Source organism: Mesocricetus auratus, unplaced genomic scaffold (assembly GCF_017639785.1).
Source record: "Mesocricetus auratus isolate SY011 unplaced genomic scaffold, BCM_Maur_2.0 Super-Scaffold_100013, whole genome shotgun sequence".
Lineage (NCBI taxonomy): Eukaryota > Metazoa > Chordata > Mammalia > Rodentia > Cricetidae > Mesocricetus > Mesocricetus auratus.
The window spans coordinates 4,754,317-4,774,345 of NW_024429196.1; the positions used below are offsets into that span (position 1 = coordinate 4,754,317).

Below are 20,029 nucleotides of genomic sequence, written 5' to 3' on the forward strand. Positions count from 1 at the left end.
GCCGAATAAAAGGAGAAAGTGAGCTGAGCACCAGCGTTCACATCTCTGCCTCCTGACTGTGGATGGAGTGTGACCAGCTGCCTCACCGTTCTGTCCCAGGCCCTCCTCATCGTGTTGAACTTGCATTCTGAAAACCATGAGCCAATGTAAACCCTTCCTTCCTTAGGATACCTTTATTGGGTATTTTGTCCTAGTAACAAGAGAAGCAGCTAAGACACACAGCAAGCCACTGCCAGCCATGCTCTTAGATGGAAATAAAGGCGTATCTGGGACCCACATAGTCTTTATGTTATTAAGAGGTACTGTGGCTGACTCTCCAGCTGAACCACATATGTCTTCTAGGGCCTTCTTTCTGTAAGAGTTCCATACTGTGCTATATTTACCTATGAAAGAGGCCAGGGGAGCTGATGATTACCAAGTGTGGGGAAGCCTGGCCCGGTCTACCTACTCTCCCTTGCAGGGTTTTAGTTCCTTCAGACTCAGCTGTTTCCCTTTTCATCTAACACACATTTCATACACAAATGCTGCATGCACTGAGAGAAACTGCTTATCATGAGAAAGAAGCAGATATGGAAGAAAAAGAGCATTCCCCCACTCTGAGAGCAAGAACAGGTGAAACTCAGAAGGGGGACTAAGTGCTCCTGCCTCAAGCCCACAGTGCTTGGAACCTTCTAGGTCTCAGAGGCATCTGTCTAGAGGAAGAATCGAAAACAGAATGATGCAGCTCAGTTGGTAGGGAGCTAGCCTGGCATGTACAAAACCACAGGTTCAGTCCCCAGCCCTGCATGACCCGGGAGCAGTGGTGTGCACCTGTAGTCCCAGAACTGAGAAGCTGGAGGCAGGGGGATCAGAAGTTCGGGGTCATCCTCCACTACCTTGTGAATTTGAAGATAGCCTGGTGTGTGTGAAACGTCAGAGAGAGGGAAGAAAAGAGGGAGGAGGGGAAGAAGGGAGGGCAGAAGGGAGGGGGAAATAGACAAATAGATGATAGATACATGAGAGATAGATAGATAGATAGATAGATAGATAGATAGATAGATGATGGACAGACAGGTAGACAGAGAGAGGAGTCAGATTTCTGATGATCCCAAGAGCATATAGGGCTGACACCTGAAGTATCAAAGGGGAACAGGTTATTTTTCCTGAAGACTTGCAAGACAGATTCTAGCCTCTCCCACTCACTCTCGGTTAAAAGTCAACAGTGAAGAGCTTCCACCTCAACTGGGCTGTGCAAAAGAGTCAGCATGAGGCTAGAGGGATCAGACAGAACAGGTGACGGCCCCCTGGCTCCCTTCGACTGTGGAGACAACTCAGATCCTGTGGGGTCACTCACACAGGTGACACCAGAGACTGACTTCCTGGGGTCCTATCAGTGATCACGAGGGAGGTCTGTAGATCTGACAGTGGGCTTCCTGCTCTCTGAGTTTCAGCAGCTCCTTTGGAACATGAGGCCCCAGCTAGTGTCAGAAGTGTGTGGACAGTTTCCCACCACACTTTCAGGATCCTTCAGGCAGAAGGTCCGAACCCAAGCCGTTCCCCAGCCTAGGAGTTCAAGAGTTCAGGGTATGGCGAAGATCCACCTGCTTTATGTTCCAAACATAGACACAGGAGTTTATTTGTGTTTGTTTGCTTCACTGTGAAAGTATTCCAAGGCTGTTTTCTGTGCCACAGTGAACTCTCCTCAAACCTTGTCAAGATTGTCCTGCGGCTTCACAAGCTCTGGGTATAACGTCTTAATACAGGGCAGTCAGTGGTAAGCTAAGGTTCAGACTTTGGTGTTCTGCTCAAGGACCCACAGCCTCATCACCTGTTCCCAGACTGAGCATTTGGCCACCGTGCAAGAACCTCTGGCCCAGGGCACACATGGGAAGTACTTGTAAGTAGAGATGGGGAGAGTTTGAGTCCCACTCAATCAGAGTACCCTGCCCTCTGACACCAGGCCTGACCAGGGTCTCAAGTGTATTATAAGACACATTACCTTAGTGTTGGATCTGTCTACCTAACTTAGAACTGCAGGTACCCCTTCCCATCTTCAACAAGTTGTAGCTGGGAGATTGAAGCAATTGTTCTAATCACTCGTCCTTTGCTGCTACCCACATCACTGCTCTTGCACACCAGGAGGAGCCCTGGTCATTTCCTTCAAGTCTGTGAAGCTGACATTGTTCACTCAGACCCCAGGATGGAAACTACATCAGCTCTTATGCCTTTGGAAATTCCTAGTGGAAGTAGCTGCTTGCCCCAGACGTCTACCCGAATACCGAGTGATTTACAGCTAGACATGATCTTGGGCCCTCCTCCAGCTGTCTATTGTTTGGTCTCACAGATTCCATAAGCCATCTGAGCTTTGTATTGACCCTGCAGCCCGCAGTGGGAAGTTCTTCATTCACTGACCATGCACTCTTGAAAGGAGACCATGCCTGCACAGTGTCTGCGTGTTACAGCATCCTGTCACCCATACTGGCCCAGTGGCCTCTCCTACAGTACCCACTGAGTACTGAAAGCCTTAGCACAAACCTGTAGTGTGCAGTGGTCAGCAGAGAGCACTCCAATCAGTGCAGACTGCATCCCAGTGGAGGGTGTTGAAAAGTTTCCTCTGCACCCAAGATAAACAAGCACAGATCTGAACTACCCCATGTTCCGTGAGTCGGCTGAGTAGGTCAAGTGCATTCACACCCACACCTCTCAACCTCAGACCCTTCTGTTTTCTCTGCAGCACATACCATTGACCTTGAAGTGTCCCTTTCCAGTAACAAAAATTTGCTTGGGACATCTGCACCATGCCCCAACGCTCTATGCAGGCTCTTGATTCTTTGACCCCTAAATGAAGCCTGGAAAGGCATGGCCATAGGTTAACATCCCTAGGACATCCAAGTCTTTAGCTTTGAGTTCATGTGAAGCACCTGCAGTCTCCCCAGAGACGTATGCATTAGATCATTTATTTGCTGAAGGCTTTTCTGGGTGGCAGCCCGGGGCGTGAGTTTTTATTCCAAAATTAACCCTGCGTCTCAAAACAAACTCTCCCCCCACCCCCCACTGTAAGCTAAAAATATGAACCAGCAGTTGACTCATGTCCCCACTGCTGTTTGTATAACTCAGGTGGGCGTAAGCCCACCCTTAAGGTGATGTCATTGTTCCCAGGACAATGAAGCAAGGGCAGAAGCAGAGGATCTGGAGTATGCCTCTTGATGGTTGCCAACACGGTTAGCTTGAAGGGCTACTGAGCACTGGGCCCTGAGCATTCAGGAGGAAGGAGGAAATGATTAGCTGCACCATGAGTGATCAGTGTTCTGTCCTACTCTGTGGCAAGGAGATGAACAGCAGAGGCAGGCCCTGGTCACCAGAGGGAGTAGGCAGAAAGTCACTGAGATTCTGTCCTTGATAAACGGCACCTGTTTGCTCTCCTTGGGTTAGGTCACTCCATGTTCCCACTGGTATTTGAAAGTGCACTTACCATGTTTCATGCAACTGTCATGAAATTCGACTAGCTTTAAATTTATTACGACTCTCCTGGAAAATGCCAGGTCATTCAAGTGATGTCATTGTGTTTGTCCTTGATCTATAGTTGAAGTAGAATGTGCCAACCCTCACCCCCACCCTCTGCACCACCTTTTAGTTCGAACTCAGCAACAATATTTCTGGCTACATGGCCCAGGCAAGGCTCCAAGCCCATACCATACATGTACACCAAGAAGCCTCAGGGTTTCAGATGCATCCTAACCTGAGAGTCAGAAGGATGTCAGATAGCTCCTAGCTGCAGGGCACACCCATGCCATGTGCTGAAGATCAAAAGGTTGTCACGGGACAGGAAGAGAGCGGCACAAAGACATCACCACACCCTGGCTGATTCCCTGCTTGGCACAAGCTTTAGGGAATGCTATGGAAATGCTTGGGATGAAAGGTGCTTACACAAACACTTACCTAGCATAGTTGGTAAGCAAGAAGATCTGCAAATCATAACAAGAACTGAGCGTGGCTGAGAATCAGAAGGGTCATAGTTGATGCCTGCAGTCTAGCACAGGCAGCTGAGCTAGCCAATGGGCAGGTTTTGGTGGGCATAACTTAGAGAGGGAGGAAGACAGATAATTAGGAACTTACCCTCACTCCCATGAATCTGTCCCTGAGAACGATCCACGACAGCAAGAAAACAAAAGCTTTGTTGCAGCAGAACAGCACGGAGACATCTGTAGCATTTATTTTCTTTATTGCGTGTAAGTATAGGTAGTTTGTGAGAGTCCAAAGAACACCGAATGGTGCTGCCTTGGTAAAGAAAACTTTCAAAGTCAAGCCATTGTCTCCAAAAAACCGACAGCATTCCCTAAGACAAGGAAAGAGAGAGAGAGAGAGGCAGCATTACACAGGGTTCATTCAGACCATGATTTGTCATCTACTCAGCTAGTAAGTGAAAGAAAGTATAGGAGGGCTGTGGGTGTGGTTCATTGGTGAAGTGTTTGCCTAACATACAAGGCGTTCTGGGTTCCATCCCTAGCACTGTATAAACCAGACCTGCCGGTCTACAATTTCAGCATTTGAGAGGGAGAGGCAGGGAAGTCAGAAATACAAGGTCATCCTCAACTACTCAACAAGTTTAAAGCCAACTTGGGCTACATAAGACCTTGCCTCAAAAAAAAAAAAAAAAAAAAAAAAAGGACAGAAAAAGAAAACTAAGAAAGGACAGGTTTTTTTTTTTTTACTTGTTATTGCTTATTTATGTGTGTGTTTTTCTCTGTGTGTATCTAATTGGGTGTGCAGGTGCCCACGGAGGCCAGCTGGAGCTAGAGGTGAGCTGCCCCACATTGTGACCTAATGTCACAGACTGTTTCTTTTGCTTACTCCAAGTTAGGAGCCGATGGCTTTCATGACAGTTGTGCTGGGATTATCCTCCCTGGAGATTCAGGTCTGCTGTGGCTGATTGAGGGACTCTGTAACTTTTGAGAAGAAGAGTGTCACTTCCAGGGGCATCTGATCCGTGACCCATGGCTGCAGGCTCAACACAGAACTGTAAACTTACTTAAACACTGGGATACCATTTGCAGCTTGACTGTGTGGTTTTCAGGTATGACCAGTGTAGATGAAAATGCCATGTCACAATGGCTAAATGACAGAACACTCTTGTGTGGGCTAGACTTTTTATTTTTTTGATGAAGAAAGTGGTGAATAAGAATGGACAGTTTGTCTTAGGGGTCAGGCAGGAATATGCACTTAAAACAAGATTTATCTGGTTGTGTGCATGTGTGTTTGCCTCTGTATGGAATTTTCTGCACATGTGTGCAGATGCCCATGGAGGCCAGAAGAGTGTCGGATCCCTAGAAGCTGGAGTTATATGCTGTTGTAGGCTGCCTTATATGGGTGCTAGGAACTGGACTTGGGTCCTTTGCAGAGTCAGTAAACACTCATGATTACTGAGCCATCTCTCCAGTCCCTGGATGGGCAGTTTTGAAGGCTGTGATACAACTACCTGCAAATCTTTTCCCTACTTTTTTTTTCTTTTTGGTTTTATTAGACAGGGTTTCTCTGTATTGTTTTGGAGGCTGTCGGTCCAGGCTGGCCTCGAACTCACAGAGATCTGCCTGCCTCTGCCTTCCGAGTGTTGGGATTAAAGGCGTGCGCCACCACCGCCCAGCTCTCCCTACTTTATTCTACCATGTGACAGTTCATGTTTGCCCATTGCTAAGCTGACTCAGAACAGAAGTAGCATGTGCATCCAGGAGGTCAGGCTCTCATCAGACGGGACCAGAGACCCACTACAGAAACCTTTCACTCCACTCCAGATGTTCCAAGCAAAGTTCAGTGATTTAAAGGTGTTTGAGAAAAGCAAAGCTGTCTTTCACAGTCAGTGGAAGAAGCAAGGGAGAGGAAGCATGGGGGTGGTAAGCATGGAGTGGGCCTATGGAGAGGGGGTACCAGTTGTGGCTGTCTAGGAATGAAGATCCTGGTGAGGAAAAGGATGACTAGGTAGGTGCTATCCCCAGAAGTCCCTGTCAAGGCTTACAGACATGGTGTAGCTCACCCTGGCTGAGTGACAGCAACTGGCCAGGAAGGCAGGCACCTGGCCTGTGACTTGGAAGTAGACTCAGTCCTTAATAATCCTTACATAGCAGAAGAAAAGACAGTACTAGCTAAATATCAACTATACTAGAGTTGGGAGTAGTGTGCCTGGGGCCACATAATATTAAGATTCAGCAATGAAACAAAATTAAAAACAGGAGCTAAAGGGGATTTGATAATACTTTGAATTTAATTTTGTTATTTGATCTAATGGGGAATCTAAAATGCAGCCTGTGTTGTTTATTAGTCAACTATGAGGCAGTCACAGAAGGAACAGAAAAGTTATTAGAGAAGGAACCAAGACTCTGCGAGGTGGGAAAGGGAGAATTCCACTCCCTGTTTGAAGAACACGGCAGAGTTTTGTCACCTGCGCTGAGCCTAGGAGTCCTATGTGGCACCCAGCATGCCAGTGACAAGTAGAATGCCCCAGTCCCTAAGTAGGTCCTAAATTGATCGACAGTGGCACTTCCCTTCTAGTGGGGTGGCAGCAGAGTGCCCCTCTTCCTCAGAGGCTGGTGTTTGCTGTGAGACATTCTGACAGCATTCCAGCTTTACTTTCTGATGGGTGAAGTCCTTCTGTGTATATGTTTGTCTGATTGGTATAAATGAAGCACTGTTGGCCAATAGGGAAGCAAGATAGGTGGGAGTAGAAGTCAAGGAGAATTCTGGGAAATGTAGTCAATAGTGGAGCATTGCCATGTGATCCCGGGGAAGAGAGGCACATCAGGATGGTGTCCTCAGAAAGATAAGTCTATATAAAAATATATATTAGTAATTGTGGGTCAATAATTAAGTCAGAGATAGTCAATAAGAAACCAAGCAAATGGGGGCTGGAGAGATGGCTCAGAGGTTAAGAGCACAGACTGCTCTTCTAGAGGTCCTGAGTTCAATTCCCAGCAACCACATGGTGGCTCACAAATCATCCATGAGGTCTGGCGCCCTCTTCTGGTGTGCAGACATAAATGGAGGCAGAATGTTATATTTATAATAAATAAATAAATAAATCTTTAAAAAAATCTTTAAAAAAAAGAAACCAAGCAAATGGCCAACAGGTTCATAATTGATATAGTGTCTTGTGTGTTATTTGGGGGCTAACTCGGCAACGGGACCCAGGCAGCTGGTGGGAAGAATGCATGTTACAACTTTCTGTGGTGTTTTCTCAACCTCCCATGGGCCCTGCAGGAAGGATGACAACTTCCTTCATTTCTGTCCAGTTGGTCATTACATAGTTCCACGAGTATGCCAACAGGGTTACAAGATTTGTCCTAATGTGAATGCCAACTTAATTCTACTTCATAGGTGATCACCATGTGTTATGGCACAAATCTCAAATGTCCCCCACAGGTTCACACTGTTTGCTGGCCAGTGCTGGAATCTGGGGAGGCTGAGGAACCTTGAGGAGGTGGGGCTGGCTGGTGTGAGCATATCACAAGAGATGGCCTTTGAAAGCTGTAGCCAGACCCTGGTCCCTGCCTTAGCCTCTACTTTCTGATCCATCAAGATGTGAATGGGCTTAATCTCGGGTCTTGCCAGGCCTGCTCCACCCTGTGCCGTAACCTTCTGCAACAGTGAGCTGAGCTCAACACAACTTGAAAGCAACTAAAACAGGGTGCCAGCAGGACTCCACAATCCACTGTCTTGCTGCTTTAAAACACGATTCATACTGTGGCACGGGCCATCCACAGTCAACTGAACAGCTTATGCCCTCTCTGCAAATCTGTGTGGCTTCTCCAAAGCCTGAGAGTAGTTGGAAAGGTGAGGGGAGGGAGGGGGCAGACATGGAAGCGTGGCTCAAGACTCACTTCCCAAGCTGCTGGAAAGGTGGAGCTCAGTGGGCCTCTGACATACAAGGGTTCTGGGTCTGTGGGCCTGGCAGATTCAGCATGCACTCAGAATGCATGGCCAGGAAGGTACAGTTGAGCTTGGTGAACCCTGGTTTTAATGAGACCAAGGTGGCTGGTCCCTGCTGGGCTAGTGAGCCTCGACCTAGTTTAAAACCAAGGACTGACACTAACCCAGGCCAGCTGGCTCGCCTGTGTATGCCTTTGACTGTGAGGGAACTCAAGAGGCCTGGGGGTGGGGCAGAGACCCACTTCTGCCAAGGACCCCCTCTTGGTTTACAGTGAATGCTCTTTTGATGTTCATCCATGAAACTGCATAGAAAATCCTTCACCCCTTCCACTTTTTGATGCTCTGGACCAGAGAATGGCCAGAGGATGGCAGGCTGCTCTCCAGTGCACCCAAGTCCCTTCAGATCCTACTGGCCAAGTCAGAAGCTGACCAAGATAGAGAGATGTTTGTTTAGGGCCCTGGCTGTGCCAACTATTCTGGGTAGGCTAACTACTTAATTCAGCTCAATATTTCATGACCCAATGAAATATAAACAATACAAGAAAGTATGTGTATGTGTTTTTCTTTTTTTCTTCTTCTATGAAATGCAAGTAGAGAGCTTCAAAAGGCATCCTAAAATGTGGCACTGAAATACTGATATGGAGTTATGAACAAAACATAGGGAGACATGGGACAAATGTTTAAACTCCTATTGGGTATTCCTGTACTTGCTGCTCCAGAGGAACCCCAGCTGGGATGTCCTGCAGTGGGAGGATCCAGCTGACCTTTTATTTCAAAGCAACAATTACCTGTGAAGCATTTCTTATAATTCTGAGCTCCCCAAAGGACAACTTCTTGAAAGAAAAAAAATTAAATTTGTGTGTGTGTGTCTGCATGTGTGTGTGTCTGCATGTATGTGTGTCTGCATGTGTGTGTGCAGATGCACATAGAGGTCAGAAGAGGGCATTGGATTCCCTGGAGCTGGAGTTACAGGTGGCTCTGAGTTACTTGATGTGGATGCTGGGAACTGAACTCAGGTCCTCTGCAGGAGCAGCAAGTGCTTTGAACCATTGAGCCATCTCTCCAGCCCACCCCGACTCCCAAAGTAAAAGCCTTAAATTAAGCAAACCTTTTGTTTTAAATTTAGACACTTTTCATTTCTTTTAAAAAATTTTCTGCATGTTTTTCCCTGTCTCTTTCTGTGATTACTTTTAATTTAATATTGGGGATTATAGTTTGGTCTTCTTGACCTGTTTTTGCCTTTTGCCTTTTTTCTCCTTATCTTGGTTTTATCTTATGGACAATTACCTTGAGTTCCAACTCTTCTATTAAAAATTTATAATTAGTTATTTTTTATTTAATTTTCAAGGGTAGTCCTAGATCCATCTCTAAGTACAATTTGGAAGACAGAACTGATCCCTTTAGTCTAAATATAACAACATATTAGATGGCACCTTTGAAGAATATAAAGATGCTGTGGAAATCCTGCCAAAATACAGAGTGGGGCTAACTGAGAGACCACAAAAGACATGGATTCCTAACTGAGCCTTGACGTATTCACCCAGGTTGGCAAGCAAATAAGAGGATAAATTGTATCTATGAAATGGGAACAAGTGGTTGTGAAAAAGGAAGTAACCTTAGAAATTAAGTAAAAGATAAACAAATTCAAAAATCAATAGAAGAATTGGGATATAAATAATCTTCCATAAAAATGAGAGGAAATAAAATCAGACCAAAACAGGAAGCCCAGTATTAAATCAAAAGAAGCTTCTAGAAGAAGGAACAGCAAAATGAAATGCAGGAAACAATAGAGAAGTGGGTGAGAAAGCCTCTGGGAGCTGGAGGGAAAGAGCTTCACAACAGTGGTCCACTAGGCACCGAGCAATAACAGAACCGCAAGACACACATCTCTGAAATAAAGGCATGAAGACATGATTTTTAAACCTCCCAAGAGAAAGCCAGATAAGGAGGGCACACCTGTATGACAGCAATTGAGGGACAGAGACAAGAGGACCATAAGTGTGAGGCTACCAAGTGGAATAAAACAGGCCACGGGGCAGGAAATCATAATAGAACCAGGCACCTAACAATTAAAAACAGAAGCCGGACAGTCATGGACGCCTGAAACATTAGGGAACATTTTTCTAGCCATTGCTATGTAGCCGGCCACAGATTCAATCTGAAGATAGAATAAAGATGATTTTCATGGCACAGTACTTGACATCTTGGTCTCCCAAGTCACTGGAGAGACTACATGGCTTCAACAGGAAGGGTAAACTAAGGAAGCAGCAGATGTGGCAGGGGCAGCACCAGGCGGCAGGCAGGGGTGGCTGCAGCAGGCAGGGGTGGCAGCAGCAGGCAGGGGTGGCAGCAGCAGGCAGGGGTGGCAGCAGCAGGTGCAGCAATACAGACAGAAGCGCGGCTAGCATGTGGGAGGCTCAGCTGGGAGAGGAGTCTGCAGGGCAGCCTTGCTAATCAAGCAAGATCAGGAAAAATAATCCAAGGTTTCTGAGATGCTGTTGGAAAAATAGCAACCAGTAAATGAAAATCAAGACAAATTAGATTTTTTTAAAGGCAGGAGAAATGAAGGGTTGTTTGTGAACGGAAGTAGTCCATAGACAACCTTAGCATGCTCATGAAAACAAAAACACTCTTAACCCCAGGATGGGATATCATTATTTTGGAGGGGATGGAATTGAGGGAGGTGGGTCTGTGGTAGCACAGAAGCCAGTGTATTTGAGAAAGGCTCAAAGAACTTCATTGAGCTAAGCTGACCAAATACCGGGGGAGACTATCTACAAGGCCTCAGAGGCTGGGAGGGAAGGGCTTGGAGTAGGCAGGCAGAGAGCAGGAGGTGCTGAGTGCGCATATTCCCTTCACTACGCTTATGATTTGCAAAATATGTACATGTACTCACTGAAAATAAAATTAATTAAAACACACACGAGAAAGAAAGGTCAGGTCTCTGTGGCGGAGGCTGACATGAGGCACTCTGTGGAGACTCTGGGGAGCATGTGGCTGAAGTCAGAGAGTGGGGAGGGCGGGAGAGAGGGAGGAAGGGACAGCCTGATTGGATATTCTGACCCAGAGAGATTGAAGACCTTCTTAGACGCATAGGGCCAGCCCTTCAGCCAGTACTCCTCGTCAGTGGTTTCCCATAATCCTCTCTCCTGGTTCTTTGCATTCCCATTTCGGTGCATCTGTGCCGCTGTACTCAGACACCCATAGAAAAGCAAGCGAGTCCCCTAGCCCCTCTTCTCTCTTTACTCCCGCATCTGACCTCTCCTTTGTCATTCTCTGGCCACCCTGGCCCACTCTCTGCCCCTGTACTCAGCAGAGCCCGAGCGCAACCACTCCTAACCTTCATACAGCAGGCTCCAACAGGTACTGTCGGGTGCTTGTGCTACCCTTGGAAGCCTCTGATACCAAATACCTGACTCCTCCCTGGATGCCCTCTTGGCTTCCAACTCAGCTTGCTCCCCGGGATTGCCCTCCATGTTTCCAATCCCAGCCTCGTGTGTACTTTCTGTCCTTTGGTGATAGCGTTCCAGCTTCACAGCCTTCTATGTCCCTACACTTCAAAGCATTCCTTCAGGCTCCTCTCTGGAGCCTCAATTCACTCTCTGAAGAGACAGTGAACAACCTATTCTGTGGGGCCAGAGCCCAGCTGGTCTCTTCAGTCAGTCAGTCAGGTGTGTTTGCTTCGGGCATCCTGAACACTTAAGTCCAGTTTTCTGAAGAGCCCAATACCTCCCATAGCAATCCTCACTCTAGAAGGTACCATGCCTCATGTTTCTATCCAGACCAGCCACTTTGGATTTACTCTTAGCTTCTTTTTTTTCCTCACATCAAATTTATCACTAAGCCCTGAAGCTACGGCTCTTAAATATTTTATTTCCATGGCGCAATCTGGACCCATGCCCCTGTCCCTCTCACTTGGGTCACCACTGGAACTCATCTAGTCTACTATTGGCAACCATGCATACTGCAGTCCAGGAAGGCTAAATTACTTTTTTTAAAAAATGGATTGGGGGTTTGATCACTTTCTGCAAAATTGTAGGCATCTCACTGGGCATAAAAGAACACTTTTGCCACAACATGATTCACAACAGGTCTTGACAGAGCAGCAGTGTGTCTCTGTCGCCACTATAAGCTAATGGCACCACCTGGGACTCATCACTCCCAGGACCCATAAAGCAATTCTGCTTAACTTTGCAGGCACTGAAGAGTCACATCACTGAAAATTTTATGCAAAAATGAAATATGAGTCACAGTTACTGAATGTGTAGCAATATACAACTGTAGGATATTTAATTTTTCTATACAGTTCTCATATGTAGCCAAGTTTGCATCCACATAGACTCTCAACTTCTCTTAACAATTTTTAAAATTTTGGTAAAATATACACAATGTGAACTTTAACCTCTTAATCATTTCTGCATGGTATAGTTGTATAGTTCAATAGTACTAAGTGTATTCATACTGCTGTGCAATTGACTCCTACAGTATTTTCATTTGTTGAAATGAACTCTGAACCCATGAAGAAAGAATGTTCCTCCCTTGCCTAGAAGCCTCAATGCTACACCTGTCTATGAAACTGACCACTGTAGGACCTTATAGGAATGGAATGTATCTGTCTGCTTGGAACTTATTTTATTCCACATCTATCTTCAAGGTTTAGCCAAGCGATAGATTGTGCTGGAATTCCCTTCCTCTTTAAGGCTGAACAGTGGTCTACTCTGTGGATGTAGACTTAAATGATGATTTTTATCACCCATGGGTAATTGAAGCACTTCACAGTGTTCCTACTCCATCCAATGTTTCCTTACTAAACTTTTTGTCTATTCATGGGTGGACTTTTATTTTACACATTCTTGAACTTGAGACATGCCGTCATTGCTGTTTTAAGATGCCAGTACCCATTTACATTAGCCACAGATTTACTTCTCCCGACCTGTTGGCCCTCCATCGGGGGCCATCCTTTCTTCCAGAAGAGTCTCTTTAAGTGTCCCTCCTAGTGTAGACTAATCTCATGAAAGCATCATTATTTTGTCTTCTCTTACTTTAAACATTTATTTTACTGTTTTTAGTTTTGTGTGTTTGTGTGTGGGTATAGTGCCCGTGGAGTCTGAGGCCCCAAAGAGGGTGGGTGCTGGATCCTCTGGAGCTAGAGTTACAGGTGGCCCTGAGCCACCAGACATGTGCTGGGAATCAACTCTGGTCCTGGAAGAGCAGCAAGTGCTCTTAGTTGTTGAGCCATCTCTTCATTCTGTCTTCTCTTCTTAAAGGCCAATTTCACTGGGCTTAGAAACCCAGGATCACATACACTTTCTGTCTTTGAATTTAGCGCTGCATTGTCTTCTAGTTTCCAGTCTCTATGTTGACAAGTCCATTCCAAATTCTTGTTTTTGCTCTTTTTGATAACTATGTACCATTTTCATTTGGGTTCTCTTTAGCACTTTGTATGCTTTTTGCTTTGGCATATGTGCTACAATGGCTTTAGTGTTCTTTACCCACACAGTAGAGATCTATAAACCCATGGCTTGATGTCTTCCATCAGCTTCGGGCACTTCTTGGCCCACATAATCTCCCCCCTCTTTATTTCTGAGACTCTAATGATATACACCCCAGTCCCTCTGTGCATGTCTGCTTTTCTTTAACATTTCCATCACCATCTACAGGTCAACCTGAACGCTTCCTAGCGACTTTCTTTCCAGTTTATAAATCCTCCTTTCTGCTGTGTCTAACCTACAGCCTGCACCATTCTGTCATTATGCTTTTCCTTTCTAGCACATCCTTTGATTATTTTCCCAAGATGTCAGTTCTCTGGCGAAATTCTTCATATTTGTGTGTGTTCACGTGACTAAATTAGTAAAAGTCATTCAGGAGTCTTCATGTGACAGCTCCAGAACCAAAAGCATCTCTGGCTCTACTTCTAAGTTCTGTTTTATCTTGTTATTTGATCATCAGGTCCTGTGTTTCTTTCAAGGGTTTATATATTTTTTATTTGATGAAAAACTAATTGTGAAAATCACATAGCTATGGATGGTACTACTTTCGGAGAATTCAGACTGATTTATTCATTTATTTGCTTATTATTTTCACCCAAAGGTGCCACTTCAACTAGCCCTTTTATTTTTAGTTCACAGTCCTGTCTCAGGGTGCTACTGAAAGCAATGGTTTCTTACCAACATCTCTCCTGCTTGATGGGTCTGAAGTCCAGTTTTTCCCCCAGAAGCATGAAACTACCAAAGGAAAGAGTTGGAGCCTTTCTGCTTGGTTTCTATGTCTGACCCCAGTTATCCATGACTTGGGCATCACCCAGTGCCTGTGGAGTAACTTCATGCAGAAGTTGGGGTCAGGAGGACTCTTTCGTGCTTGGATCTTTAATTGGTCTTGACCCATGGCCATGCCGACATCAATTTATTTCTGGGTTTGTCTTCTGGTCTCAATGCATGTCACGTGGTCTTGGCTGATGTGTTCTGTTTGGCTCAGCTGGTCCACTCTGTGAACAGGGAAACTCTGCAAGAGGAAAAAGCAGCAGCAGATGTGAGGCCCGCTCGGTGCTTCCCTCCACTCTGGGGTCTTGGTGTTCAAGTCCCGGTTGGACTTTTCTTTGGTGCCCTCAAATAACTTTTGTGAAAACATTTGGTTTCCAACGTGTATAATTCTTCTCGGAAAAGGTGATTGTCATAGGCCTGCCCCCTCTGTTTAAGCAGCTGATATTTGGGGCTCCAGGAGGTAGGGGCATGGTCTGGGTAGGGGATAACTGACAGGTTGATGTAGTGGTAAGAGTGTGGGCTCCTACGTATACATAGTTATACACATAATTACATACTCGCATATGGATACACATGTAGATATACATACTCATATGTAGATACCCGGTGCACACACAAAGTAATAGGACATACCTTCTTAGCAAAACAGCACTGCTGACTATACTGTGCTGTCATCAGACTTGACTCTAGGCCTTGTACCTTTTGGCCAACTTTTCTCCTGTCCTTACCTATCATGTCTGCCCAGCTCCTGGAAGCCACCATTGTACAGTCTGCATCGATGAGTCTAATTTAGTTTTTCTATGTGATTAGGGCCATGTAATATCTGTCCTTTTGTGATTAGCTTGTTTCACTTAGCACAGTGTCTTTCAAGGATCTAAGTTGCTTCTGTTTTTGGCCCATCAGGAAGAGTGCTGCAGGAAACAAAGGGATGAAGCTGTGTCTTTCACATATGAATTTCAATTCCTTTGGATCTACACCCAGGAATGGGGTTGTTGAACCATATAGTGGTTTCTATTTTTAGTTTTTGGGGGAATCTCTTTACTGTTTCCCATAGTGGCTGTACTAGTTTATATCCTCACTAACAGTATGTAAAATAATGCTAACATTTACTATCTTTTGCTTTCTTTCAACAGCTATTCTGATGGGTTTAAGATTATAACTTCTTGCTTTGTTTTTGGATTTTTGGTTTGTTTGTTTCTTTGCAGGGTCTCCATACATAGCCCTGGCTGGCCTAGAACTCACTATATACACAAGTCTGACTCTAATTCACAAAGATCCCCTGCAATTAAAGTGTATGCCACTGTACTTAGCTTAAGGTAATTAAATGTTCTTATTTTATGTGTATTTGTATATCTGTGCGTCTGTGCACCATGCACATGCAGTGCCCTTGGAACCAGAAGAATGCACTGGATCTGGAGTGGGAGCTACAGGTGGTTGTGAGCTGCCAAGTGGATGCTGCGAACTGATCCCAGGTCCTCTGCAAGAGCAGCTGGTGCTCTTAACCTCTGAGCCATCTCCTTAATCCCTCCTTTGTGCTTTTGGTTTGCAATTCCATAATTACTAGTGATGTGGTATCCCGGTTAAGGTTCTCTGGAGGAATAGAACTGATAGGATGAGTATATATTATAAAGGGACTTACTGGATTGGCTTATGCGGTATAGGCTAGGAGTCCAACAACGGCTGTCTTAGCCCCAGTGGAGAGGCTAAGAAACTGGAAGCTGCTCAATTCATCCACAAGATTGGAGGCCTCAGAAGTCCAAATCTGGCACTGGAGACCTGATGGGTTCTTGGAGAGCCACTGCTCTGCAGTCCATGCTGGAAGACTGAAGAAACTGTGCTCCCATGTGGGCAAAGGAGGAGAGTGGCAGCAGCAGCAGCAGCAGCAGCAGCAGCAGCAGGAGAGATGCCCTCACTAGGGGCAAAGGCAGGTATGCAAGAACAGTCCTGCTTTGTCCTTCACATCTGAAGGCAATGCTCTCTCTCTGTCTCTCTCTCTCTCTGTCTCTCTCTGTCTCTCTGTCTCTCTCTCTCTGTCTCTCTGTCTCTCTCTGTCTCTCTGTCTCTCTGTCTCTCTCTGTCTCTCTGTCTCTCTCTCTCTCTCTGTTCCTCTTCAATTGATCCTTCCAGAACCCTGAAGATTCGTTCAGAGGCTTGCCTCTTAGCTGATCTCAGATCCTATCAAGTTTTCAGTCAAAAAACAACTAGGGCTGAGGAGATTGCTCAGTGGTTAGAGCAGTTGCACATGAGCATGATGAATGCAGCTTGAATCCCCCGTGCCCAGCTGAAATTTCAGGTGCATGTGGCAGCCCACCTGTAGAGACAGGGCATCCTCAGAGAGGGGACTAACCACATAACGGGACCCTGGGTTTGATGGAGAGACCCTGCCACAATGAGCAAGGTGGAAGAGAGATCGAGGATTATTGCTGACATCAACCAAGGGCCTCCACATTCACGAACATACTGGGGTGCTCACACATATGAAAACATGCACACATACCCATGCACAGGAAAATGGAAAAAGGTGGGGGCGAGTATCTAATCACAAATGGGAAACCTTCCATGGATCTACTGATTTTCTGTATGCTTTCTTTAAAGTAATGTCCATTCAGGATCCTTTCCAATACATTTTACTTATTGTCTGTTTGTTCACCAAAATATGAATAAGCAAACACTCCAATGAATGAAAATGCAAATTCAGGGCATCTGCGGCCTATAAGGAGTATGGGGCCCTGAGAGTTCCTCCTGAAGAATGTTCTAGCCTTAGCTATAAGGCTGTTGAGAGAGGAATGGTGAGATATTCAACCAGACAGCAAAACAGTCTGGGAGAACCAGGAGGGATGCCCTGCTCTTGAGAATCTTTGTCATGGCTCCTGGTCATCCTTCCAGGTCTAGGGGAAACGATATGCCACACCAGAAGAGAAGACTAAAGCATCAAAGATGGCAGCTGCCCACAGCTTCCATCTGCGTAAGTATGTTCACTAGGGTGCTGCCTGGTCTGCACGTGCATGGTTAGACCACAGACCCTCTACCCAGCATGTGTGCTCTTACCCCTCCTGTTTCGGGCTGCCCATCATACTGTAAATAGCAGCTCTCTCTTATTCTTAATTTGAATCTCTCTCCCTTCTCTCCCTTTTGCTCTCTCCCTCCCTCTCTCCCTCTCCAGGTTTTAACAGGAAGCCTATCTGTCACTTCAAGATCTTGCCACATCTCTGACATAATATTCTACCCCCCACAATGTTCTCCCATGACAAGGCCCAATCGTGGCCATCCATGGTTGCAAGACTCTCGCTCCTACTCAAGCTAATTTCTGAAGGGTAATTGGCCTCAGCTTCCTTTTCCATGAACTAATGGAACCTGCACACAGTTTCTAGCAGGCAGACCTTTGGAGTCTGCTGTGCTTTTCCTCCTGATCAGACAGGAACTTCACTGTGATACAGAACCAGCTTCTCCATGACAGGTGTCACGCTGCCCATTCTGGTGATGAATAGCAGAATCTGGGATAAGCACCTGAGGAGCCTTGCTTGTGATAGCACATCTGATACAGTGACATTAGGCACAAGGGCTTTTATAAAGTAGAAACACTTTCGGAGCCTCTCCTACAAGCTGGGTTTTTCTCTCCTGTAGAGGCTGGCCATGAGCTGTAGTGACGGCTGTCAGTTCTGATACAAAACGGGTGGCTCTGGAGAGTGTTAGCTACCTGCCCTCACAAAGCCCATCTCTGCCACACAGAGGAACACTTGTCCCACTCTTGCTGAGCAGTTCCCAGATGATCAGAGCTGCTGGATTTTCAGAGTATTTTGCCACCTTTTTTTTTTTTTTAGCTACTTCCACCTCAGGGAAGGGCTGAATCAGGGTGCATTTTCATAACACACCAGCCACAACATCTTTATCCCATACTCGGCTCCTCTAGAAGCTGTTGGGGCTTGGACTTCAGAGGAATGGTGGGTTTGTAACTGGAATGGCAGAAATGAAAATATTCTAAAGGGACATTTGTGTCTCAGACTATCAAATTAAGGAAACAATGGACCCCAAAGAAATGGAAAATTTCCCAGGAATATCATGCTGAAGAAGGAAAAGATGCCAGCTAGAGGGGAACTGGTCTCCCAGAGAGAGATTTCCTCAGTTCTAGAAATTTGCCAGACCACCTCACAGGATGAGATCGAAGCCCAGGCAATGAGAGGTCAATGGTGGGTGGGACCAAGTAGGTTTGCTTATATGTGCATGTCCTTGGCCTGCTACTTCAACTTTGATCTCACTTCAGGACTCCGAAGATGGACTTGGGTTTTCTGGGTCTCAGTCCTCTTCCCAATGTGGCCACATAGAACAAACCTCCTTTTTCTGCTTTCGGCTATTAGTTTGCCTTTCTTTTTATTGGCTTATTGAGATGAGTGGCCAGACAGGCTGGGACCCTATAAGTCCTATAACAGGATGAGCCAAGATCTACTGTGGTGTGCAGGAATAGGACCTTCCTGCTTGGCTGGCACCGGTGTTCGTCTTCAGGTGGTTGTTTATAGCTTTTTCCATTGGCAAATGGATTTTTTGCTTCTGTGTATTAAATGTTCAATCCATCCATAGTTCAGAATAGAGGTCATGTTGGTCTGGTTGCCATGACAACTGGATAAATAAACACAGAGGCCACTAGGTCTGCAATAATGGTAACAACTTGTTACCCTCACCTGGGAGTCCAGCCCTTAATCTATCCTGCCCTCCCCCATCTACAAGAGACCTTAGGAAACAATAGCATATATAGGAATTGGAAGGTTAACTGAGAGAGGGATTCTATAATGCAGCTTCCACAAGGTTGTCATGCACGGTAGGGAGGGATTTTGTGATGATGAGTGATGGGGAAAGTCCTGTGTATATGTCAATAAAGCACTGTTGGCCAATAGGGAAGCAAGATAGGTGGGACTAGGAGTCGAGGAGGACTCTGGGTAGGAGAAACACAGGGAGTCACGCTGTAGCCCGCCAGAGAAGTAAGATGTCTGGAACTTTTCTCCGGTAAGAGAAATACTTAGAATAACAATTATGGGATACATACTTAAGTCAGAGCTAGCCAGTAAGAAACAAGCAAGGCCAACAGCTTCATAATTAATACAGCGTCTTGTGTGTTATTTGGGGACTGCAACGCGGCAGAGCCCAGGCGACCAGTGGGGGAAAACCAAAGCTGCTGGCCAGGAAAAGGCTTCTCTCTACAGATGAGGATGATTGGGGGGTCACTTACACTCCTGAAACCCCTCATCAATGCTATCTTAAGTCACTCCAATAAACGCATTGCTTGCCAAGTTGCACTGATGGAAGGAATGGGTAGGCATTTATTCATGTCTCCCCATGGGGTGTTAGTGTAAAGCTTAGCTGTCATAATTAACTTCAGCTGTTAATTCAAACCTAGAGTCACCAAAGAGGGAACCTCAACTGAAGAATTTCCTCCATCAGATTGACCTATGGTTATATCTGTGAGGCATTTTCTTAATTGCTAATCGGTGTATGAGATGCCCAGCCCACTGTGAGTGGTGCCATCCCCAGGCACGTGGGCTTGTACTGTATAAAAAGCAGGCTAAACGAAACAGGAAGATTTCCTTCATGGTTTCTGTTTTAAGGTCCTGCCTTGGCTTCCCTTGCAATAAGCCCTTTCCTACCCAAGCTGCTTTGGGTTATAGTACTGATCACAGCAGCAGAAACCAAACTAGAAGGCTGGCAGAGAGAAGTGCTGGTTAGGTTCTGTCAACTCCACACAAGCTGGGATCGTCTGGGAGGCGGGCACCAAAACTGAGAAAGTGCCCTCATCAAATTGGCTTGCAGATGTGTTTATGGAGTATCTTCCTGATTAATAATTGATGTGGGAAAGTCCAGCTCACCGTGGGTGCTGCCACACA

General features: G+C 45.8%; 1 protein-coding gene across 2 annotated transcripts in view; it reads right to left on the reverse strand.

Moving 5' to 3' along the window:
• Positions 1-20,029, reverse strand: part of Slc35f3 (solute carrier family 35 member F3) — a 246,689-nt gene that overhangs the window by 10,331 nt on the left and 216,329 nt on the right. For both annotated transcript variants that reach the window (XM_013117999.3, XM_005064694.4), the window contains one exon: positions 4,096-4,315. In XM_013117999.3, the coding sequence (XP_012973453.1) occupies positions 4,096-4,315 (220 nt within the window). The remainder of the gene's footprint in view (positions 1-4,095; positions 4,316-20,029) is intronic.